This window comes from Triturus cristatus, chromosome 1_2 (assembly GCF_964204655.1).
Source record: "Triturus cristatus chromosome 1_2, aTriCri1.1, whole genome shotgun sequence".
Taxonomy (NCBI): Eukaryota; Metazoa; Chordata; class Amphibia; order Caudata; family Salamandridae; genus Triturus; species Triturus cristatus.
In genome coordinates, this window is record NC_140580.1 from 786263707 (window position 1) to 786289748 (window position 26042).

Genomic DNA, 26042 nt, shown 5'->3' on the forward strand with positions numbered 1-26042 from the left:
GGGAGTAGAGCCCAGTCGCCTTATCGAGTGCCTTAACCACCTGCACACTGGCCAGTCGCCACAAGCTTGTGCTATCCCTGCTTCTGGTCAGGGGGACCTGTGGAGGACAGTGAACAGAAATCCCTCGCTCTATATACTTGTCCTCCGAAAACCTGCCCAAGTCTGGAGGACATTTGAGTGTGAGTAGAAGAATTCCCTTTCCTGCACATGTAGGACCCTCCATACATCCACTAGGCCTAGCGCCTGCCTAAATTCCTTCAGTTTCCCATCTGTGGCCGCCCCCTCCAGCCGAGTACTCAGTCTGGCAAGCTGCATGTTGTGTACCAGGCTAAAGTCTCCCCAATAATGGTGAAAGCCTGTGGAAACCCTGTGAGGAGCTCTCCCCACTTATGTAACGTGGGCAACTTAAGGCCTAGCGGGGCATATACATCAAATAGTGGGGAGACATCATTTACAACGAATGCGCTACAACGCATTCCATTACAATGCTGTCGTTACAATGACCACGTCGTTACAACGCGAACCATTACATCGCATGTCGCTACAACGACTTACTGTAGGGGGCAGAAGGTGTTGGATTAACAATCCAACACCTTCCCTGCTGTTGCACAAACTGTAGTAGGAATAGTAAATTATACTATTCCTAAGTCCAGCGTGCCCCCTACAGCAAGTCATTGTAACGACATGCGATGTAATGGTTTGCGTTGTAACATCGCGTTTGCTGTAACGACCGCGTTGTAATGAAATGTGTTGTAGCGCTTTTGATATATAGAGATATATTCGCACCAGTGTCTCATTCTCCTACTTTCCCACCAGAGCGGTATAGCATCCTGTATCATCTGACTAAGTGCGAAGGTCATGGAAAGCTAGCGACTTTCTGATTAGAAGTGCCACACCCCTTGAACCAGAAGTGTGCTTTGCAAAGGATGCCACCCTATATATTATCTCTCCCCAGGCTATTGTTTTGGGTGTCCATCAGCTGAGTCTCCTGAAGGATATCACATCAGCTCTAAATCTAGTAATGGCTCTGGTCTCCAGGCCTCCCTTCACTCTGTCACCAAGGCCATTAAAATTCCAGGAGACTAGAGTCAAGTTCTGTGTCTGCGCCGTAATAAGACGATACTGGTATGTTTGGACTGGCTGCGCCCTATTGGGGGTTACCTTCCACCTCTACCTGTCCAATGTGGTGCCCATGTGCTTATAACTGTTTTAACTGCCCCTGAAACAACCCCCACCCTACCCTACCGTGCTGCGATCTGAAACTTGACCCCCCCCCCAATTCATACTATGAGTGTGCCCTGAACCAAGCCAACATGAGAAAAACTCTATGCACTATTCATGCGAGAGCAGTCCCCACGGGCAATGTAGCAGCAACAACAATTATAGAGCATGCTACCCACTAGCCCCACCTTAAGTCTCTTGCATCCCTGGAGCATACCACACTGGTCATACTGTGCGCCGGCCGGATGCCCCAGTTAACTGAAGCCTCGCTCCAAGGGTTTGTAGGGCTCCATTGATACTTGCAGTCCGAGGATAGCAACAAGACACCAAGTTCAGACAATATGGTACAATTTATCGGAGTTAACACCGGCAGGCTCTGTCCCTCTGTCTCCGTGTCGGATCCCACAGAACCCGGCTCACTGCGTCCCTCCTCCAGCACTAGTGCCCTCCATTTATTGTTTTCAAGTATATTACTGCAGTTCTTAATTTCCTTTACCACCTTCTCCTGTTCAGCACTCATCTGTGCTTTAGTCGGGGAAGATCTGCGGGTGATTCCTCTCTGTTTTCTAGCTTTCCTCGTCTGCCAGCCTGTTGCACTCTCGGGCTATGTTTCTGAGCCAGACCACAATGCTTGCCAATTCCATGCCTCCTGTGCGGAGAAGAGGAAATGTGCCTTGTCTTTGTACACAATTCTCAATTTTGCCGGGAAAATAAGGGCATACTTGAGACCCAGCAGGTGCAGTATTCTCTTAACAGGCATGAAGGCCCCCCTTTGTTTCTGGACCATTGTCGTAAAGTCTGGGTAGATATTAACTTCCTGCCCTTCAATGAGCCATGGGCCATGCTTGTGAGCGGTCTTTCGGAAACTGTCTCGGTAATTCATTAACTAGGCTATGATAGGTTGTTGGGCTGTCCCGAGGCCAGGGCCCCTTGCCGGTACCCAGTGTGCTCTCTCGAAAGAGGAGAAGCATGAGGGACTGCCCTGCAACACAGTCTGTGCCAGCTAATCTTCCACATATCCAGTCCACATATCCAGTCCCTCAGGTACTTCTGTTCGAGGCATATGAGCTGCAGATTATACACTGTGCATAGATCGCCATCTGGTGTTGGGCCCGGATGTTTGCAGTTTGTTTTTCCTCTTGGAAAGTCTTTGGAAGTCACGAGGTCGGTGACTCCTCCTTTGGTTCGTATTGCCCATGGGCTTCAGCTCCATCCTCAGATTGTTTTTTTCCGCCATCGGGCTCGGATGTAATACTCCGCGCTCCGGTTCCGAACTTTTCCAGTTCAGCGATCGACGCAAAAATCCTCGCTCATCGAGATCCTTCAGATAATAAATCATCTTCGGCACTTCTTCGATTCCGGTCGTCGACGGCGGCCTTCGGGCCTATTCCGGCTCCGGTCTCGGCTGATGGAAAGAACTCCCTTCAAGAAGTGCCCTCGATGTGGGTCCAAATTCCACCACACCGATCTTCATGAGGTGTGCAACCTCTGCCTCTCCCCTGAACACGAGGCCCGAGACTGTCCCGCCTGCAAGTCTTTTAGATCTAAAAAGACTATTCGAGATCGAAGGGCCAGGCGCAACATGGCGCACTCCTCGACCTCCGCTCCAGTCGGCATCTTCGGGGACGACGTCGAAGCTCCGGGACAGCAGAACATCGAAGAAGAGGACGACGACCTCGTCAGTGCTTCCGAGGCCGACGACTCAGATGTGGAGGACATCAACCCGGCGCAGAGGGTCGTGAGTACTATACCCCCTCCCACACCCACGCCGATACCCAAAAAGGCTTATTCCATCAGTCATACATTATGCCTCCTCGATCGCACATCTGAGTACTCCAGGCGGTCGGTAATGACAGTCACCACTTCTCCAGCTGTGTGCATCATCTCATGAGGTCCTGTATCGCTGGTATCTTTAATGGCCACTAAGATTGCTGCAGTGTGTGTTTTGCAGGGGGTCTTCCTCTGGGCCCCGGATGGAGGCCTGTCTCCATCTCCCTCCAGAGGCACGTCCGGTCCTTTACTTTTTGGTGTCTTGAGTCTCCCCATGTCTCGCCAGGCTCTTGTCGCCGACCTCGACCACTGCTACCTGCAGGGGTGTTCCTCCGATTGCTGTGACGATGGGCTGTGTTGGTGTCTACACCGTACCAATCCCTTATCACAGGCCAGACCCTTCTCTTTGCAGAGTACACAGGCACTCAGTGATGATCTGGTATTTTTACCCCCGGTGCTGTTTATGGATGCTATTGGAGCACAGTGTTCCAGAGGTGCCAGGCCGCATTAGCAATCTCCCAATCCATCCCTGGCCACCAATTTCAACACGAGCCCTACACTTTGTCGCAGACATACCACAATGGCCCTCATGCAATAAGTTCAATAATCTCTGTCGTGAACTCAATGGAACCACAAATCTCTTGCACCTTCTAAAAAGTCCATCCATTTCAGATAATTTCAACCGCAACAGTTTAAAATTACATAACCTTTTTTCACTCATTATCCTGGGGTTCACTCCTGCTATAATAATTATATCAATTTTTGCATAGTTTTATCTTCAAGTACTGCCGTTGGCCAGACCTCTTCCAAGACCACACCTCTACATGACTGTTCTATGTCTGCCACTATCCATTTACCCTCCTTACCATGCTTTACATTTTGCAATGGTAATCTACATAAATAATCAGCACTAATATTCCTAGTGCCAGGAACATACTTTGTGGTAAATGCATACTATTACAAATGGTATAACTGCGTGGCTTTACTTGCCCCCTTTATAAACAACAAGTTTATCAATGGTTTTTGATCAGTTCGTAGTTCAAATAAACTATCACAAACAAGTCTTGAAATACTGTACTTCCTACCAGCAGGCTAGCTCTTCCTTTTCTATTGTGGAATAATTACTTTCTGCACCTTTTAGTGTGTGACATGCAGAGGAGCAGTTTTTTCTTGCGAATTTCTGACTTGCATTAATACAGATCCCAAGCCATGAACACTTGCATCAGTGACGCTGATGGTTTTGTCCTGTGGATCAAATGGTACCAGGTTTACTGCCTTCACAATGCAATTCTTGATATATGCAAATGCACCCAGACACGCTGTAGTCCACTCAAACTTACTCCATTTTTTCAATAACTTCCTTAAAATATGAGTATGATCAGCAAAATGGTCAACAAATTATGAACACTACTCTGCCAATCCAAAGAATGAGCATAACTGCTCCTTATTTACAGGAGATAGTGCCTTTTCAACCACCTCCGCCAACTTCATTTTGGGCTTTACCCCTTCACTTGATAGTGTGTGACCAAGATACTCCACTTGACTTACTCCAAACCTTCACTTCTCTATGCCCAAAGTTAATCCTGCTTGTTCTAATCTCACTAAACCCTCTTCTGATCTTGCATTGTGCTCTTCCATATTAGAACGCCACATTAAAATATCATCCTGTAAGAATAATACACCAGGTAATCCACCATACACAGTCTGCATAACACACTGGAACACAGTCAATGCCGAGGCCAATCCAAAAGGCCTTCTTATAAATCCGAAAGACCCCTCCAGTATTATAAATGATGTTAAGTGCTTGTACTTTGGTTGTCGTTCAATTCGATGATAAGAATTGGATTGGTCCAGAGATGAAAAGAATTGTGGCATTATTGACATCCATCAACATCTCATTTATACATGGAGTGGATGGCAATCCACCCAAATGCTTCCATTTAAGTCTCTCAGGTCACCACATTTGCACTGTTTCCCATTCACTTTTGTGGCTAAAACCACAGGACTAAGCCACTCAGATGACTCTACTGGCTCTATCACACCAAATAGTCAATCCAATGCCTCTTTTAATTGTCCTCATAATGATCAAATTAGTTCCGCCCTCTTCTTGCCAAATGGACGTTTGAATCAAGGTGTATGGTGAATACAAATCTGCCAACACAAAGACTTCAATCCCATTCATCCTTACAAACACATTTCAGGGGATGATAAACCTTTGTTTTCTCCCATGTTGCACAAACTTATATATGCTCTAGAAAAAAGTCCAGAATTTCCTACGCTTGAAGCATGTTGCTTTCAATGCAGGGCATGATGTGGAGACAGCCATATGTTTTGTACTTCCACATCTATAACACTTCTTTTTCCCCAACACCACTTTAAATCCTGCCTTCCTCTTTCTCACGCTCTCTATGCTCTATCTTTTGTTATTAACTTATTTACACCATTCACCTTAACGCCATCATTTTGTTCTATTGCACAATTTGTTCATTAGATCCCTTACATAGTATGTTTTCCATGTGGCGAGCTACACTTATTGTTCTTTCTAATGTAGGGTTTTTCAAGTCTAAAAACGTTTTTTTATCCTTACATTGTTAATCCTAATGATCAATGGATCTCTAATGATTTCTTCATGCAAATCTTTAAACTTACACCTTGCGCCCAATGTACGTAGCACTGCCACATACTTACGTAATCGATTCCACTGGCTTCTGTGCACGAGAGAAAAATGTGTGTCTATCCACAACATTACTCCTTATTTCCCCAAATCTTCATCTAAAGCTTATATTGTATTCTCATCATCAGAACTCTTGTTGATGGGGGAATCATCAACATCTCTCACTTGTGTAACTGGAACAGGTAAAGATTTTGAAATGTTCTACCTTCCACTCTGAAATTATGTTCCAACATAGTTATTTCCTTTCTGAAACAAAAACCTCACCACCCAATGCTTTCAGATACATTTCAAAGGATTCCCTCCAATCTTCCCAAGCCATAACTGGCTACCCTAGACTTTGTAAGAACATTGGAGAATATACATTTAACTGAACCGACAGACATGCCGGTAAAAATGTACTAAAAATTAAACGAAAAATACCCAAATAAGTCACTTTTGGCAGAATACTATTGCACAATAATAAAAGTAGCCACCGTTTTCCTAGGAAGAAAATCGCAGGATGTGGTGAGCTCCGATGTCCTCTTATTTTTTTTTAAAGAGCATCAGTAGAGAAAAGAAAACGAAACTTCTATAAACATCAATATCAGTGCGCACTTGTTGCAAGCATTGTTATTTTGTCTACCATCAATCTTGTTTAATAGAATTCTGCCTGCTCACAGCACTTTCCAGTCACAATTGCAATTCAGAAACATAAAATTGCCTTTTTTTGACCACCATCAATCTTCTTTAATTGAATTCTGCCCGCCCGCAGCACTTCATAGTCAAAAATGGGCTCCATAAACTTACAATTGTTCAGATCAGCCCTCCCCCAAAACTTCCACATGAAAATGCGCTCCAGGAATGCAAAGTCAATGTCGCAGAGAGTTACAGGAACCAATATTTTTAATTTTCTGCATCACCCACCCGCTCCAGAGAGGACACGCTTGTGGACCACAAAGATCACTGGGGTCCTGCTGAAAATGCAGGGAGGGCACGAGATGACGCAATGCCACAAACACAGTTAAATTAACTAAAATCCTTGGGATTTTTTGTGAAACTACTTTCATCCTGAAGTACACTCACTCGTGAATCTGGCTCATCTCAAAATTGATGAAGCTGTCTGCCCGGCAATGTGACCTATGCCTGTCACACCAGGGCAATTAACAGAAGTGCTTAGTTTCAGGTAATGGGGTAAGGGGGTTGAGCGTCGTCCTAGCCTCTGTGTCCTCAATAGAATTGAAACTTTTCATTACGACTGCCAGAAAATCTTTCATTCTGCATCTCTATTTCGGTACTGGAGGTTGCAACCTATCTTTCCATACCTCTTCTCGTGGAGCCCGTGTAAAATTCAGGCTGAGGATGAGTTTAATGTTTAATTAGAGTTTAACTTTAAAAAGTAGAATGAATTATGTGAACTAATATGTTTTTTGTAGAAACCTCTTATAAATACTGTCTATTTAGCCACTTTGTGGTCAGCTAGAATAATTTCCAGTGCAGAGTGCTACAGCTTAGTCTACCTACTACACCTATGGTGCTCATTTAGGAAGTGACTATGGTGAAGTAGGGTGACCAACCGTCCGTAAATTTCATGGACAGTCCGTAAATTGGACCTCACGTCCGTTGTCCGTGAGGATCCCTTTTACGGACGCCTTTTGTCCGTAATTTTAGGCATTTCAGGAAACAGATCTGTTCCCCTGCGAGACCTCAGCCCCCTGATGGGGCCGCCTCGCACTCCTCCGAGTACAAGAGCAGCCCCACACCGCCCATTGTCATTCTGTGTGGGGCTGATTGCCACATACAGAATGACAATGGGGCAGCCTGGGCTGGCACAGCATGTGGTGGCCTCCTCCAGCCTCGGTCCAGGGCAGGGCATTCTGTCACCTGGAAGTGCAAAAACGCCCATGCTGCTGCTACGGGAGAATCCAGTTAATGAAGGAAGGCAGTGAAAGAAGATCAAAGGAAAGGATTATAGTTATAGTATAGCAGCCATGGTTGCTGCTTTTTTATTTTATGCAAATTAACAACCATTGACAAAGCCAATAGTTCTGGCTTGTTGTAGATGTAACGTTACTTGTTCTAAGTGTAACGTCACTTGTTGTATTATATATCTGGATGCAATGACACAAGCAACAAAAATACCAGTCGGGCGGCACATTATATTAAGCACTGATTTTTAGTTTGTGTTTTAAGCTACGCATTTTATTACATTAAACACCCTTTTGGAGAGACCCCCATAGTTTTTACATCCCACTTAAAGCTCTGGAAACAACACCATGTCACAGTCGCCCCACGTCCAGGCACTGTGCATCATGCATGACTCATGCCTTCCACTTTTTCAGATTGCCTAAGTACAGGGGCATAGTGAACCCTGCCCCACCCCACCCCTTGCTTTAGGAACTACAGCGAGGGTGGAGTTCTTGATGGGTCTCATAATTAATGTGAAAAGGTGAGTGAGTAAGTAAATGAAGGGATGGGTGGAGGGATGGGTGGATAGATGAGTGAAATGATGGATGGATGGATGAGTGAAAGGATGGATGACGGATGAGAGAATGGGTGGATGGATGAGTGAAATGGTGGATGGATTGATGAATTGATAAGTGAAAGGGTGGATTGATGAATTGATAAGTGAAAGGGTGAATGGATGGACGGATGAGTGAAAGGGTGGATGTAAGGCTGGATGAGTGAGTAAAAGGGCGGGTAGATGGACAAAAGGATGGATAGATGAGTGAAGGAGTGAAATGGTGGATGGATGAGAAAGGATGGATGGATGAGTGAAAGGATGGATGAATGATAGGTTCAATGGATGGATTCATGAGTGGATGAGTAGATGGATGGGTGGGTGGATGGAAGGATTGATGGCTAAGTGAAAGGGGATTTGAAAGAGAAAGGGGGATGGATAAATGGATGACTGAATGGGTGAATGGGTAGAAGGATGAGTGACTGGATGGATGAATAAGTAAGTGAAAGGATGGCTGGATAGGTAAATGGCTGGATGGATGAGTGAATGGATGGATGGATGGGTGGAAGATTGGATGGATGAGTGTACGCATGGATAGGGTGAAAGGGTGGATGAATGGATGATGGATGAGTAAAAGGGTGGATTGAGGGATGGATGAGTGACATGATGGATGGAAGGATACGTGATAGATAGGTTTGTAAATGATTGTATATCGATATGGATGGGCACACAGATGGAAGGACAGAATGAATGGTGAAAGACTGAATGATGGATGAAAGTATGATTATAGATTGTAAGCGCCATTATCTTAAGCAACATTTCTTATACATTGACTTTCACATTTATATGAGTCTGTCTCTATATAATATGTGTGTGTTGTAACGCACTCCAACACTGCCCCACATACTTGGAATGAGTAGCAATATAGAAGAAATTAAATACACATGAGAGAGGGTCTATGTGAAGATGAGGGGCGGCATTGGAGGGTGGTATCAAGGCCGGACTGGCCGGACCGGGCATCAGGCGTTTTCTCTGGGAGCTGGAAAGGTGGGGGCGGTTTCGTTATCACACAAAGACCTGCACATTTGCTTAAAGCTGCGCGCACACTGACAAACCATGAAGTGCACAATTGTCTCAACCTAATATAAACTTCTTTTCACTTGTACTTTAGTAGTTGTCTATTTACTTACTTATATACTATTGCGCAACCTTCTCTGATGTGTCTGTAAAACGTACCTTTTGTCCTGAATTTTGACCTCCTGTCCTGAATTTTGACCCCTTGTCCTGAATTTTTACACTCACTGTCCTGAATTTGCACCCATGTCAGTTGGTCACCCTATGGTGAAGGCATCCCTGAGGATTCAGGGTACCCATGTTAATTATGTGGCTGACTGACTGATGAGGACATATCATTGTCAAGCTGCATAAATATGCAGCATATCCCTGTGTATATAAGCATTTATTTGGACTCTATATTTGTACCTAGATATATGTATTGCTTTGTATAAGCGTGCATAATAATTATATTTATAAATATATAGGTATTCTCTAGTTCTGCTTAAGAAATGTACAAATTACTTATGGTTTTATTATTCTATGTCTAACATGAATATAGGTGACTGCATAAATAAGTAAATTGTTATCATAACTATTTATCTACAATTGCTTCACTATTAAATTACAAAATGAAATGTTAAAGCAAATAAATTAACTGCAACACCTTAAAGTCTGAGTTTATTAAATATAACTTAAATCTGCACATAGTACTTTCCTTATACATATATACCTTCCATGTACTTATTTTTCTTTATATTTATTACTTTACTTTGAATTCAGCATTTCCAATGTACTACCCTATATCTTCCCCTATACCTCTCTCAATATAACCTCTACCTCCACTCTCTGACTAAGCTCAAACCTCATTCTACTACTCTCTCAAATGCACTACCATATTTCTCACCCTATACCTCTCTCAATATATCCTCTACCTCCACTCTCTGACTCATCCCTAACACCATCCTACTAGTATGATCCCCAAAATAACCCTTTCGAGACTCTTCCCTCCTCTACTTCTCCCTGCATCCTCTCATACCTCTTTTACTATTCAGATATCCCAACTAAGCCTTTCTAAACTCTTCTCTCTGACTATTCCCTCTCCACCTCACCTTTACTCATCCCAAACCTCCTCCTACTGCTATGAGCTCCAAAAAATAAGAACACTTTCTAGACTCTTTCCGTTTCCATCCCTCCACTATCCTTTTCAATCCAACTAACAGACTAACATGTCCACCGCACAAATTAATTTCATATTTCCCTATACTAATTCCTCACTAATCCTGTTTGAGTTCCAGAGTAGAGTGCTACCCACCAAAAAGCGCTTTGACACCTCATCAGGGGTAGCTAGTGCTATATAAATGCAAACCCTTCCCTCCTCTTTCACTCCACTATCCCTTTTCAATCCAAATAACAAACTCACATGTCCACCGCTCAAATAAATGCCATACCTCCCTATACTAATTCATCACTAATCCTCTTTGGATTCCGGAGTAGCGTGCTACTCACAGAAAAATCGCTTCAACGCCTCGTCATGGGTAGTAAGCGCTAAATAAATGCAATTACAATAAGGCCGTCATTATAGTTGGTCATCCTTGTCGCCAATTTTAAAGACCACACTGGATCATGTCAATTTGTGAAGGTTTAATCTTTAAGTAGCAGCGTAAGATCCCTCTGCAGCACCAGCTCCTTCTCCCAGCTCTCTCTCATCTGATCCCCACACCGTTCTAGAACCCCATGGCCTCAGGACCTGGCTGCACCAGTACTATACATTAGAATATAACGAGATACCCTTGTTCCACCATCATCACCTGTCAGCTGAGTGTGAAATCTTAGCACCCAATATGATTCCAAGCATTCTCTGACTGTCCTTAGCAGTCACTTTAGTGGCTTAGCATTCTTCAAGAATAAATCCTGGCCATGCATCTTGGGCACCCACATGATCTACTTCAAAGAACCTACAGTCACATGTGGGTTTTACTACTGCAGTAGAGCAATTGAAGTTCATTATGGTAATGTTACACTTTGCTTTGGTTATCAGGAGTGCCACAAGGCTGCCCTTAATATAAGATAGAGCACAATTTAGAGTGATTTGAATGTCTCACAATTGTTGGAAATACAACTATTGACTAGTCAAACGTATACAAAGTGGCTATTGTCTCACTGCTGTTTGAGGTACACAAATTTGCAATGGGCTGCCAAACTATTTTTCAGCTATTCAGACAAACACATTCTACATAAAAGAAAAATATACCTCTTAAGCTATGCCAGTGAACAGAGTTGGAGTGGTATGTCTTGTTCAAAATGGAATTACTATATAACAGGTAAACTGTTATTCTCTAATGGCCTACACTTTCTCTACGGTTGCTTAGATTGGAGTGGTATTGATAAATCTAAACCCTCCAAAGTCCAACACTTTCCCTATTATTGGTTAGATTGGAGTTGGAATGGTAAATCTAACCCTTAGCCTATGACATGATAGCCCATGTGATCATGCTGAATCGAAGTGGAAATAGTAAATGTATCCCCTACAAAGTCCTACACTTTCCCTATTATTGGTTAGATTGGAGTGGAAATTGTAAATCTAACCCTTAGCCTATGTCATGATAGCCCATGTCATCATGCTGATCCTTCCATTTTTTCTCTCAAACCAGTTATAATGAACAAATGTAGATCTGCGCTACTCTCTTTCATTAGGATGGTACCATGTTTGGTGGCCCAAGAAACTGCCCATTCCAGTTCTTAACAAATGCAATATATATATTGTGGTTTTGTAGAGTGCTACTTGTCACCCGTAAGGGTATCCAGGCACCAGTAGGTGAGTGTAGGCATGTGGTGAGGCTGGGCCTGAATTCAGGCAGGCTTGATGGTCCAACAAGAAGACTAATTGATAGCCAGGTCTTTAGCTTGTGGAATTCAAGAGTGAGGAAAAGGCCCTGATGTGTTGAGGTAGGTCATTACAGGGTTTTGTCAGCTTGGTAGGAGAATTATCGACCTCCGGTTCTGCTTCTGTGGTTGCAGGGTTTGTATGCTGGTAAAATTGATGCTGAGCGAAAATGTCTGGTGGGTTGGTGGATGTGAAACTGGTAATTGAGGTATGTAGGTCCCGTGTTGTGTAGTGACTTGAATGCATGTGTGAGAAGTTTGAACTGGCAGTCCTTTTGGGGGGAGCCAGTGGAGCTCTATGAGCAGTGGTGTGGTGTGGCTTCAGCAAGGGAGGTCGAGGACGAGTCTAGTGGGGGTGTTTTGGATGGTTTGAAGTCCGTGAAGGATGTGGGTTGGGATGCCAGCATAGAGTGTGAATTGCTGTAGTCCCTTCTGCTTGTGATTAGGGCTTTGTGATGGTACTTCTAGTGTCCAGTGGGAACCACTTAAAGCTTTTGCGTAAAATGCGGAGGATGTGGAAGCATGAGGAGGTGACGACATTGACCTGGGACTTCATGGTGAGGTTGGTGTCCAGGATGGGGCCTAGGTTTTTAGCGTGGTTAATGAGGGTTGGAGTGGGTCCAAGTTCGGTGGGCCACCAGGTAGAGTCCCAATGTGAGTTCTTATTCCCGAAGATCAGCACTTCAGTTTTCTTGGATCGGAGCTTGAGGCAGCTATCTTCCATCCAATTGGCCACACTGGTCATGCATTGTTTGAAGTTTGTCTTAGTGGTGATGGTGCAGACTGAGATGGAAAAAATGAGCTGGTGTCGTCGGCGTAGGAGATGTTGTTGAGTCTGTGGGATCTGGTGCGGTTTGTCAGAGGAGGGGTACATGTTGAGGAGTGTGGGGCTGGGTAATGGCCCCTGTGGGACTCCGCAGGTGAGGTCCTTTGGTTCTGAAGTGAATGGAGAGAGCCTGACTCATTGTGTTCCTTTGGAGAGAAAGGAAACTATCCATTTGAGTGCTGGTCCTTGTATTCCCACTGTGTGTAGTATGGAGACGAGTGTGTGGTGGGAGACGGTGTTAAAAGCGGCGGAGAGGACAAGGAGGATGGGGCGTTGGTCTTTCCACAGCCGAGGGTGGTGTGTATGTCATCAGTGGCAGCAATGAGGGCTGTTTCAGTGCTGTGAAACTCCAACAACTACAGTACCAAACCTGTGTGGAAACATAAAATAATGCCTTGATGAGATCTTCCACTTTATAAAATACAATTGCTCTTGCAAGGATCGGAAATTGAGGTGCTATGTCTAGACAGAAGAAACAGAGATTTTCCCCCAATCTGTTCTAGACTCCTAGCTAAGGCACTAGCACCCGAAAACAAAGTAAAAAACTTGGGAATCATGTTTGATGTAGATCTTGTAGTGTCTATTTGTGCCTCTTTCAAAATCAATGTAGTCAAGCAAGTGCTGTTATTGTTGTAGGCAGAACCTTGCACAGAACTCAGCAGGTGTCTATACCTACTGAGGCTGGACTACTATAACATTGTGTTCTGTGACCTACTTATGGGGTGATATGTAATGACTTACTGTCATTACACTCCAGCACTATATTGGCTCCTAGTTCAATACAGAATTTATTTCAAAATATGTGCACACAGGTTTCTGGGCAAAACGCCCAAACCATCTCAAAACACTTCTTGCACAAACCTTAGATCCAGCCATTTCTAGAGGATTATGCAACTGAAATTCAATGCGGTCAAATACATGGTAAATCTGTATCTCATCCATGTTAACACAAGATTGAATTCCAATAGAACTTCACTGCATTGAAGGAGGGCCAAACATTCCCACGTTCCAAGCAAGCCTTTGAAAGTTAACTTTTATTTTAGTTGGGCATCCCATCTAACAGGTACTGGGCAAGTATCTCAATCATATTTAGTTCATGCACTAAGCTGTTTTTGACCCATGCTATTACAGTCCTTAGTGACTCCTTCAATAGCTGCCAAAAACCTTAAATGCAGCGATTCCTGGACGATTGCTCAACGCAGTTTCAGATCGATACAATATGAGGGAAAATCGATCAAAGTTTAAGTTCTGTAACAATACAAGGATTGCTCTGAATAATAAACAACTCAAGGTATTTAGCAAGTTACTAAAACAGATTATGGATTCTTAGTTCACATATCAACAGGGCAGTACCATCTAACAGGGACTATACTTCTCTTGTAAAAGACACCTGAATAAATATAATATTGGATCTTGTTGCAAGGTCCAGTATGCTAGGTGAGTGCCTCTTCTCAGAATGCCTCCCCTGTGAGAGGAACTAGCTCTAACAACCTGGCATGGCATAATACAGAGAATCTACTCCTGCAATGGTGCTTCCCATTAACAACTGAGAAAAGATGGCAAAATTGTTATGAGAGACCATGGAACAATTTCAACAAGCCACCATGACTAGTGAAGTGACATGTCATACAACCCTACTGAATGAAATAAATAAGCACAGTAACAAATGAATAAATGACAGCCTCCCATGGAATGTAGAGATGGATTTTTGCTTGTGAGAACTGGAGACCTATTTAGACCTTTTGTGTCCATTTCCTGGTCTGGGAACAATCAATGGGTATTGTTAATTCAAACAAAAGAACTAGCATTAATGTGTTCTCTAATCTCTTTCATTCAGAAATCAGTAGCAAGATTGCTGAACTTACCATACGACTGAACACACTTCTCCAAATTTCATATTGTGAGATAAAATACTTGGCTTTTAGGTGCATCCTTCTGACATGTTTCTCTATCCCAAGTCTGTTTAAAAGGATAGAGGGGTTTCATTAATTGAATAAAATTACCTTTATGGAATACCCAAACACAGCGTGAGGCTCGATAAGCAAAGCATTATTCTGTGAGTATGTGTGACTTACTCCTGAAAATTCTGAGAAAAATCTTTATGAATTTTAAGTATAACTGGTTTCAGGGTGCTCACATCCTGTGAATACTAGCCCTAGATGGAAGTTTCACTACAGATGGACTACATAATATGCTTATTTATATACATGTTTTTTATATGACGATATGTAAAATATCCAAGATTAATTATGAAATTACACCCACAGCATGTGATATTTACTGAAGAGTCCTTTTTAGGTGATATGCACAGCTGGAAGGAATATGTACGTGTTGGATTTTCAGGACTTTACCTGAAATTAGAAAAATATCAATTTTACATCAATTTTTAAGAATTGATAACTCCAGTGAACCAAAGGAATATAGGTTCAATGTGCTCCTGGACAGTGATTCGGTTGTTGTTTAAAAATATTATTTGATTTTCTCTTAGATTGATTGATTGATATTCATCTTTATTCAATAATACGTTAAAATCACAAAAGATAAGAGCACATGTTGAAAAGGAACACATGAAACATTAAAAACCATTATTAAACACAAGCCAGATCAATTCATCCAATAAAAAATACATATACATGAAAAATCCTTTTAAGATTAAGACCCCGCCCTAACATATGCATCGTTGTTACTAGGCACACAATATTTAGTTCCAGTGTAAGGCCCCTTTTAAATAGCCAATGACTGCCGTCATCACCGCCTCATCCTGTAGTAACTGTAAGAATAGAAAAACGGGTCGGAATTGAGTGAAGCCCCGCTCTTTTAAAAGTGGTAATAAATATCTTCTGTGTAGAAATTCATAATTTTTACAAAATAAGACCAAGTGTATTAGGGTCTGGGGGGAACGATCATCACAAGGACAAATTAAAAGGGCATGGGGATCAAACTGATCCGGAGGGAAGCAAATCATCGTACGGATAGTGCCCAAACGAAATTTAGAAAGTAAAGATCTGTCCATGGGGTGCTTAGCTGCAGTGAGATAGTTTTCGGGGCCACTAACAGATTTCAGCAACAGGAAAAATCTAACTGAGTTTTTCGGCAGCGCCTCAGCTTCCCTTTCCTCCTTGGCCTTATTTTTTTTGTAAAATCCATTTGGAGACTGCGATCGCCCTTTTTGAGGAGATGTGGCCTATTGAAGATATCCATGCAATCAAGGGAGCGGGCAACCGATTTTATGTAGTTTATCCACGGTATCTTATGGCCATACGTGCATTCCATACAGTCCTCAATCGCACTCCTGTTAAACCACAGACTCTCATTAGCCCAGACAGATATCCATAGTAACGAATGAGCCAGTTTAACCTGGTCCTCCACAAAGTTTAAACCAAATTCCTTGTGGGGGACAAATGAGGAACTGTTTTGATCCACCCCCAAGAGTTTCCTGCTAAATCGGTCCTCTTCCAGCTGGATTCCCTTGCACTTACGGTGCTCCCAGATCACAGCTCTGTAAGTCAGAACTGGGAGACACTTCATTCTGTATATTTGCAACAGGGGCAGAACTGGCTTACTACCTACTGACAGTGAAAATCTAAATAAGGCACAGCAGGATTGGGTGAATTTAGAACAACGGCTGGAAATACAAGGAAGCCAGTTATTCTGGTGGTCGAATCAAATCCCCAGATAAGGAAAAGTGGAGACCCTAGTAATGTGTTGCCCTTTAATATCAATAAGCCTCATCTTGGCTGACCTCCTCCCACAGACCATATAATGTGTCTTGGAGATGATAGTATCCAGGTCCAGGTCGTCCATGAACTTCACAAACCGGTCCACCAGAAGAATTAGGCCATTAGCCGTCCAAGCCATCAACACATTGTCGTAGGCATATTGCAAGGATGGAACCCAGCTAGACTTTACCCTCAGCTCCATTTTGACTCAACTGTGTGTTCAGGCTATTAATATATAATAAAAACAATGATGGAGCCAACACGTATCCCTGCCTAAACCCTCTCTGTAGGCTAAAGGATTCATTAGTTTCCCCGACTGTGACGTATCTAACGCTTGCGTTTACATTCATATGCAAAGCTCTAAGAAAGTTGATCATGTCGGCAGACAGTCCCAGCTCCCCGAGAATGTCCCAGAGCTTGGACCTTTTCACCCAATCGAAAGCCCTACTGCGGTCCATGAATGCAAGGAAAATGGATCCCTTTTTCGCCACAACATATTTCCCTATAATAAGATTGAGGTTCAGGCATTGTTCTGCAGTGCCCATCCCTTCCCTGAACCCGTATTGGACAGGGCAGATGATGTATTTTTACCGAGCCCAGACTTCAACCTGCTGAAGGACAATACGCCCAACCACCTTTACTACTGAGCATAACAAATAAATTGGTCTGTAGCAGGTGGGGCCCTGCTGATTCCCTTTCTTAAATACAGAGACTATAGTGGTTGATTTCCAAAATGACAGTAGACCTATTTGGGTTACATCATTGTGAACATTTGCCAGAACTGAAGCCCAGAGATGAGGTTCGTCATTGTAAAAGTCAATAGGTATTCCGTCTGGCCCGGGTGCTTTGTTGGACGGGCTGCCCATGATTGCCTCATATACCTCCTTAAACTCAAAACTCAAACCTAATCTCCAAAGGGTACACATTATCCCCATCACCCTGATTAGAGGGGAGGTCTTTGTCCAGCAGGTACACCTTTTGATAATGTGTGACCCAGGTGGCTGGGTGTAAGAGGAGCATATATCATCTTGCACAGCCACATTGAGCTGCCTTCCATTGACCACCACCCAAAAGCCCCTGGAGTCTCTAGATTTTCTCTTGAACTAGGCTGAGAATGTTACTATTCTATCAAACAGGATTTGAGTGGGCAAGTGACCCATAGATGTTAGAGTCAATGTACAGTATCAAAGATGAGTAAAGAATGATAAGTACATTCATTTGCCCTGCCCTCCTATTGAGCTTTCTCATTCTTTACTCATCTTTGATACGTATGACTAATCAGCAGTTACTGTTATTCATTTAGATGTTAATGTTTTTAGATCCCCCTGACAAAGGGCTAGTGAAAAAGCCCAAAATGCATTGGGAGAAATCACTTTGTTGATCATCTTGCTGACATTTAAGCATTGTTTGAGTGTCCTTCGTGGACTTGATTTCATCTGCAACTTACGGGAATAAAAGCAGATCGAACAACTCTTCACGTCTGATCAATTTCTGAAAGATTGGATACAGTGATTCATCCGTGGTTTACACAGTTTAAGAACTGTTTCATGTGTAACTATTTGCTCATTTGGCGCTTTAAGTTTATGTCCACTTATGGTTAAGTGACATGCATGTAGTGCACCCAGTATTTTCAGATACACATCTGGGTTTGTTAGGTATCATTTTTGAATTAGGTGGATGGCAGAGTCCCTGACTAGGTGCACACTCCACTAGTATGAATTTTGGATAAAATGATTATTTTGTTTGAACAATTCTAAAAGAGTGCATTCCAGCTGCAGACTTCTTTTGTTCTTTAAACTTTCTAAAAGTGGCGTTTTCAGAATTTTGATTAAAATTCCAACGTTACCATTAAAGAGGGCTTTTAATTACAATTCTTTAGACACCAAAATCGACCTGTCCACCTGGAACCTCTTGAAAGTTATCACTTAATAAATGTAATAAGGTAACCCAATGTTATCCTACGGGAGAGCCTCACAGAAGTGAATAATGAATGTAAGGGTTTTTCACTACCCGGACATTTAAACCTTAAACATACATGTCCAACTTTTTAAATACACTGCTCCCTGCCATCTGGGCTGCGTAGGGCCTACAATAGGGGTGACCTATATGTATTAAAAACTGGGTTTTGGGCTTGGCAGAGGTTTCTTTTTCCAGGTCAAAATAGCAGTTTGAAACTGCACACACAGGCTGCAATGGAAGGGATGAGACATGTTTAAAGAACTACTTAATTGGGTGGCACAATCAGTGCTGCAGGTCCACCAGTGGCGTTTAATTTATAGGCCCTGGTTACATGGAGTACCATTTTATGAGAGACTGACAAGCAAATTTAAAAGATCAATTGAGTGAAAACCAATTCTACCAAGTTTTAAGGAGAGAGCCCTTTAGCACTGATTAGCAGTGGTAAAGTGTTCAGAGTCCTAAAGCCATCAAATCAAAGTCAGCAAAACAGGAGAGTTAAAGTCAAATATTTAGGGAAGGACCACGCCAAAGATGCCAGGTCTAACACACCACAGCTAAGGATAAATTAACTCTGAAACATCAAAGTATATGTGACCCACCAGGCCTGTGCCAACTTTAAAGTGCTAGATAGTTAGATCACTATTGGTTTGCCATATAAATGGTGCTGGGGAATAAATTAAATTCAGCTTAGAATGAGTGAATGTGATACAGAGTGGACCAGAACTAACTGCACTACTCAGAAGTAACATGAACTTTTTACTACATATATATCTCCTTTTAGACATTAAGGGGCTTATTACAATGTCGGGCGGACTTGCGTCCACCAAACACCGTCGCAGGTACGAGTCCTACTGACCTCCAGTCGGCGTTCCCGACCGCCTAATTATGATGCGACCGCACATGGTGTGGTCGCATACTCACATTTCCTTATCGGAGCATGTGCTACGGCCGTAAACCGGTTGTAGCACAAGCTCCCATAGGGAAATGGGAGGTTGTGTTCATCCCTGCACCGCGTGACTGGCACCTCAGGGTGCCTGCCACACGGTGCAGGGATCTTATGGTGTCCCCTCGGCACCAAACGAGAGGCCACAAACACAAGGGGGCCCTGCTAGGGTCCCCAGACTCACTTTCCGACAGGCTTTCTATGTCAGAAAGCCCGGCATGGAAAGCCTGCCAGAAACCGAGCTTCATTATCCAGACGGGATAAAGCCCATATGGATTTCGGGCTGGCCTCCGACTGGCTGACGGGCTCCTTGAACCTATCAGAATCCAGCCGGTATGACCAGCCGGTTTCACTTCCGACTGCCTAAATTGTAATTAGGCGGTCCGAAGTGAAACCGACGACCTCGGTTGGAAAGCCTGCGACCTAAGGTTGGAGGCTTTCCGACCGAGATCATAACTGGCCCCTAATTGTAAGTGTTCTTATGTTGTGACGTCTTACTGGAATTGCGATAGAAATGAATTATTGTTTTAACATGATTTATTGTGGCTTTATATGGTGTTGAATATTTGTAATTATTTTTAGTAATCATGAGGTATATCTAGTGATAGACTGGGAGACATACAAGAACTCTCTCCTAAGCCTATAAACTGTTTTTAGAATTTGTAGCTATAACAGAAAAATCAAGAATCCTTAAGGCATTACTGTCACATCTGTATAAAGTTGGCTTATTTTACCTTGCCCTACAGCTATGGACATTCTGTAAAGGAACACAGTTTTAGGAATTGGTTCCTCCATATGTTTCCAAGTATTTGGTTAGTTTATTAGCTTTATGTTCACGTAAGGTTTCCATTTGATAAGAGACTTTGCACATCATTCTTTCTTACTCTAGCACAAAAACAAACAACTATGTTGAATGAAATATAACACATGTATTTGATGATTGATTTCTAGGATGATGTAAAATGCTATTCTTCTGGTTTTAGGTCTTGGCTGTGGCCTGGTATATACCGCAACAGTAACCGTTACTTGCCAGTATTTCGACAGGCGCAGAGGTCTTGCACTTGGCTTGATTTCAACAGGTATTGTTTTTAAGTAATTGTTAAGCAACCAAAATGTCTAAACTCTACGGAATTATTGACTATTCTATTGAACAACTTAAACTAGTAAAATCAGATATCATTTAAATTACCTTTACATCAGCACAAACACATGCCTTCATTTTGTTCAGAGTGGAATATGAAAAGCTAATACAAGCTAAAGTAAAATACTATAAACTGTGAAAGTGGTTGAAATAAATGGTCAACGTGAGGATACATTCTAGGTCACTGCATTAATTTCATCTGAAAATCTATATCTAATATGTTCTCAAACAACAGTTATTTATAGTGGATAAGTAAAACTCAATTCTGTCCTCCAAACCAGTGAGAACGCACACTCAGGTTCTACCCCATATCAGATATTGTGGCCTTGTGCAGTCCTCCTAAATTTGCCTACTAGCATATTTCAGGTACTGGCTGTTTTTAAAATAGGACTTTTGCCATCAGTGTATCCCTAAACTCTAAAGCATGAGTCACAGGAGATGAACGAATCTATGCATAGTTGGATAACATTAAAAATGTACTTAAATATACATTGTAGGAGTTGCCTAGACTCTCGGTGAGCACATCACTACTCCACTGGAATGCACATGGCAGAATGTGCAATAACTCATCTTGTTTTTTTTTTCAACTTGGCTTCTGTCCTTTGATTAAGCACTTTTCTGAACAGAACCTCCTTTCACTACATTCCCATGAAATAATAAGGCATACCCTTCCCTTTTGCAGGTTGAGAGGAATTTACTCCGATTCTTTACAAGAATAACTTTCAAGGGTGTTACTAGCCAAGCAAAACGTTTGCGAGACTTGACACGGGTACTAGTTGGTAGGGTGTTCGTCATACTTAGGCTAGGCACCTGCTACCTGCCCAGAGATTTACTCAGCAGTCTGTGACACTAGTGGATTGTATGCAGGATAAATTGGATTCTGGAAAGACGTGTGTCAATAATAGTTCTCTGAATCAGAATCAGGCATTTTCCGCCTAGTGTTATTTCTTTTGCACATATAAGCCCCAATAACACACTTAGGAAAACATTGTGAATGGTCTGATTGCCAAAAAGACACAGGCCCTGATTCACAAAGGTAAACTTACACTTTTGTGTAAGTTTACAATTGTTTGCTATTGACAAAAGTATTTTACAAGTAGCATCTTAACGACTGCAAAGTCTCCACACATAAAAAGATAGGACTGTCTTTTTGTGTTCAGAATATTCTATTGACTTTTATAATAAGCAATAAACTATACAGAAAAGTGCACCGAAAGAGGTACCTACGAGAATATAGCATGATATAAACAAAAATATAATAAAAGTAACTATACCATTGCAATTATAATTTGTTTTGTTTTTTAATAATTTTTTTATTATTTGCAAATTCCTTCATAACTTCAGCCTCTCCACATTTGGTACATGCAATTCACAGTAACACATTGCTCTTCTTAGTTCACATACAATATTATTATGCGACATATCCATAAGAGTGTACGTTATTATTCGAGTTCCTGTGCCCTGTCTCTCACTGACTGCTAACAGTCTCCACATTCTGATATCTATTACCCTCAACTTTCCCCACCAACCAAACTACTACCCCCACCATTGCAATTATAATATGGTATTAAAAGTAACATTTATAATAAAAGCGGGATGAATAAATAAATTAGACATTTTTTTAAATATGTCTTGATAGAGCTGCTTACTTAACCTTAAATTCCTAGCACATTCAACAAAAACTATTTAATTATAAATATAGTGCTATATAATTATCAATTGTTTTTCAAAATAAATGATAAGTATATTTGTTGTGTATTACACCCAATAAAGTCAAATTGGCAGGTCTTCTAGTTAAAAGTATCCATGACCATCATGCATGAATCGATAATGATGAAGAATCTTTCCAAAAAGCAGTAATAGATTTTGAAGCAGCAGAGATTAAAATATCTAAGAGTTTGCAATTTAAATCAGACATGTTTGTGGATGTCGATACAGATTTGCAAATCAGTATTTTATACGAAAGTATATCAGGTAAATTAAATATTTTTGTAATGATAACCCAAACCTCATTCCAAAATTTATAAAGCATATATTTTAAACAAACCAGGATTAAGATTACAATGCCAACAATTAGGAGAAGGTAAAAGTTTGGCATGAAATAACTTCAATGTAGTTCATAGGTAATTAAATAATATAAAGGTATTGGTTTGATATGGAGACACAGGTAGCCGTCGAGAAATATTATTCATCCAAATTTTCTTCCATATAATCATGAGAAAACAATATAGTTCAGTATTCCAAAAAGTGGAGAGAAAGTAAAAATTATCCCCTTCAAAATTATTAAATGTTTTATAAAACACTGCTGCAGCATGAGATGATGTAGCTACCATTTGAAATTTAATTTCTAAATCCGAGGTGACATTTAAAGGAAAATTGCCAGGGAAAGAATCAAGGATGGAATTACACAAAAGTTTGTATTTGGAGAAATCCGAAGGAGATAGAAGAAATTTTTGCCGTAACTCATCAAAAGTGAAAAAAAGTGTTGTTGTGATATACATCTTTAACATCATAAATACCACCTTTAAACCATAATTGCCAACATTTTGCATTTTGGACAAGTTTTAAAAATGGATTATATCATACAGACATACTTAAGGTATGGGAGTTATAAGAATTAAAAAATGTGTCAAAATCTTGTAATATTAATTTTGTAGATTTCAGTATGATAAATGTTCCTAATAAAGTTTTAGAATTTGACATAATCAGCACGACATGTAAAAGGAAATGGTTATATTTTACCTTTTTCTATGAGAAGGCATGCTGGTGTATTATTAAGGTGAGTATGATTGAACAAAAAGGAGCTTTGTTTTACTATAAAGGTTTTATGGTAGTTGAGAAAATCTGGAAAAACCAAAACCTCCATTACATTTAGCCATTTTTAAGTTTTTAATAGCTTATACGAGGAGTTTTGTTATTCCAGATAAACTTAGATAAAAGGTTATCTACATCTTTATAAAACTTAAAAGGAAATTGAATAAGAATCACTGAAAGGAGGTGAAAAGATGTTTGGGGAACAATAACAATTTTTATAGAATCTATTCTTCCCCACCATGATGGATTCAAGGTGGACCACTTGTGAAATTTGTTTTGATATGATTTAGAATACAGTCACAATTCAATCTAATTGATTGTTTAATGGTGTGGGAAAATAGAATACCAAGATATTTAAGAAGACGTTTTTAAAGTAACATCAAAGTAACATAATTAATAATGATGCCTTCAATTGCTGTACAGTTTCTGATGGCTTCGGAAGAAGGTTCAATAACAGGAAGCAAAAGAAAGGGTGACAAAGGACAGCCTTGCCTAGTGCCCCTAAAAAGGAAACAATTATTAGAGATTGAACCACTAATGAAATGTGGAGCTGAAGCACTCGACTAAAGTGCCAATATCATAGGAATAAATTAACTGTCAGAATTAAATGCAAATAAGGTACAAAATAAATATTGCAAATGAACTTTGTCAAAAGCTTTTTCAGCATCTAATGCCATTACACCAGATGGTAAAGACAATGACGGACCAACTTCAATTGTATGGAATAACAATCTAGTGTTATTTACAGAATGTCTGTGTTTCATGAAACCAGACTGATCAATATGAATAAGGGAATCAAGCACAGAGGTCAACCTGGATGCAAGGATTGTAGAATAAATGTACAATCTTGATTTAAAAATGAAGTAGGGCGATAATTTGAAACAATACTGCAATCTTTCATTGGTTTCAGAAGAACTATAGTCAGTGCTTCAGTGAAGGACCCAGATGTTGATCCTGAAATGCTAAAGTAGGTAAGAAAATTGAGCAAATGAGGTATAAGGTGCAAAGAAGATGCCTTATAAAATTCAGAGGGAATATCTCCTGGACTAGGAGATTAAAGCAATTCAAGAGAATTAATATCCAATTCAACTTCTACAGAAATCCGTAAATACAATTTATCTTTAACTGATTGGAACATTTTTAGTAATCCACAACTTTTCAAGAAATTATCAAAAAGTGAGGTATCACTCGATGGAGGATTATTGTATAAGGTTTTATATTAACTAAAAAATTAATTGACAACATTATTTGTGAGATAATGCAATCTTACCATTATAACCATAGATTGAATTAATTTGAATTTTATCTTTTTTAATAGATAGATAATTTGCCAAAAGTCTTCCAGACCTATTAGCACTAAATCAGAATTTAGCCTTATTATTAGAAATTTGTATGCCGGCCCTTTTGCTTATTGTTGTGTTTTTACTCATAACAATTTTTTCTAATTTCATTTTATTTGCAAAATCATTAGATGTGATAAGGAGTCATTCAAACTTTGCAATTTGTTTATCCAAATTGGTAATTTTAGAGTTAAATGATGTGTTATAATGTGCCATAAAAGATATAGTTACCCCTCTGATATGTGCCTTTAATGCATCCCATTGATTTACAATAGATGGAGAACCTTCTGGGTTAAAATAAAAATAATCATGGAGTGCTGAGAAAAGTTTTGGTTTATTTTTTTCATTATGGACAACACTTGTATTCTTATACCATCGACATTGAGAATACTGAGTAGTATCATGTGTAGAACACGTGAAATGAGTGAATGATCAGAAATGTCTATATGATGGGTAGTCGGATCAGAAATTGAATGAATCAATAGACAGAATATTAATAAATAATCAATTAGTGAATATGAATTATGAGGATTGGAGAAAAATGTAAACTGTTTCTCTGTTGGGTGGTGTAAGCGCCAAATTTCAACTAATTTAGTAGTTTTAAAAAAAGATTTCAAAGTGAAAACTGCTTTAGGAGAACGATATTTAGTTTGAGATTTCTATCCAATAAGGGGTCACATATTAGGTTAAAGTCCCCTCCAGGGATAAGCGGAACATTACCTAATTTGAGCACCTCAGAGGTAAAGGGAGACTAAAATTAGGATCATCACTTGTGGGGCCATATACATTAATCAGGTGAAGAACAGTTTTATCAATTTTAATTTTGACTATAGTATAACGACCATATAAATCAGAAAATTTGTTTAGAATTTGAAGATGTAGTTTTTTAGCAAAAAGAATAGCAACAGTATTTTTTTTTTATAACTTCAGTGAAAAAAAACATTACCAACCCATTTTTTATTCATGTAGGCTAAAACTGTATCATCAATATGAGTCTCCTGGAGTAAACAAATGTCAGCTTTAAATCTCGCTAAATAATCTAAAACTTCAGTACACTTAACAGGATGTCTTAATCCTTTACCATTGAAAGAAACAATTTTAATATTATTAACATTATCCATACTCAAATGTGAAAGGAGACAGCAAGAAAGAATGAAAATGAAATTGTAGAAGAATAGAAAGTAGCTCTAAATATAGAATAAAGGAGTAAAAGGAAAGACAAAGACACACATTCAAAAGACAGCATAGAAACATAACTA

At 40.6% G+C, this 26042-nt stretch overlaps 1 protein-coding gene across 8 annotated transcripts in view; it reads left to right on the forward strand.

Moving 5' to 3' along the window:
- The window catches only part of SLC16A9 (solute carrier family 16 member 9), a 292179-nt gene that overhangs the window by 214777 nt on the left and 51360 nt on the right, over positions 1-26042 (forward strand). For all 8 annotated transcript variants that reach the window (XM_085608840.1, XM_085608838.1, XM_085608836.1 and 5 more), the window contains one exon: positions 20472-20567. In XM_085608840.1, the coding sequence (XP_085464966.1) occupies positions 20472-20567 (96 nt within the window). The remainder of the gene's footprint in view (positions 1-20471; positions 20568-26042) is intronic.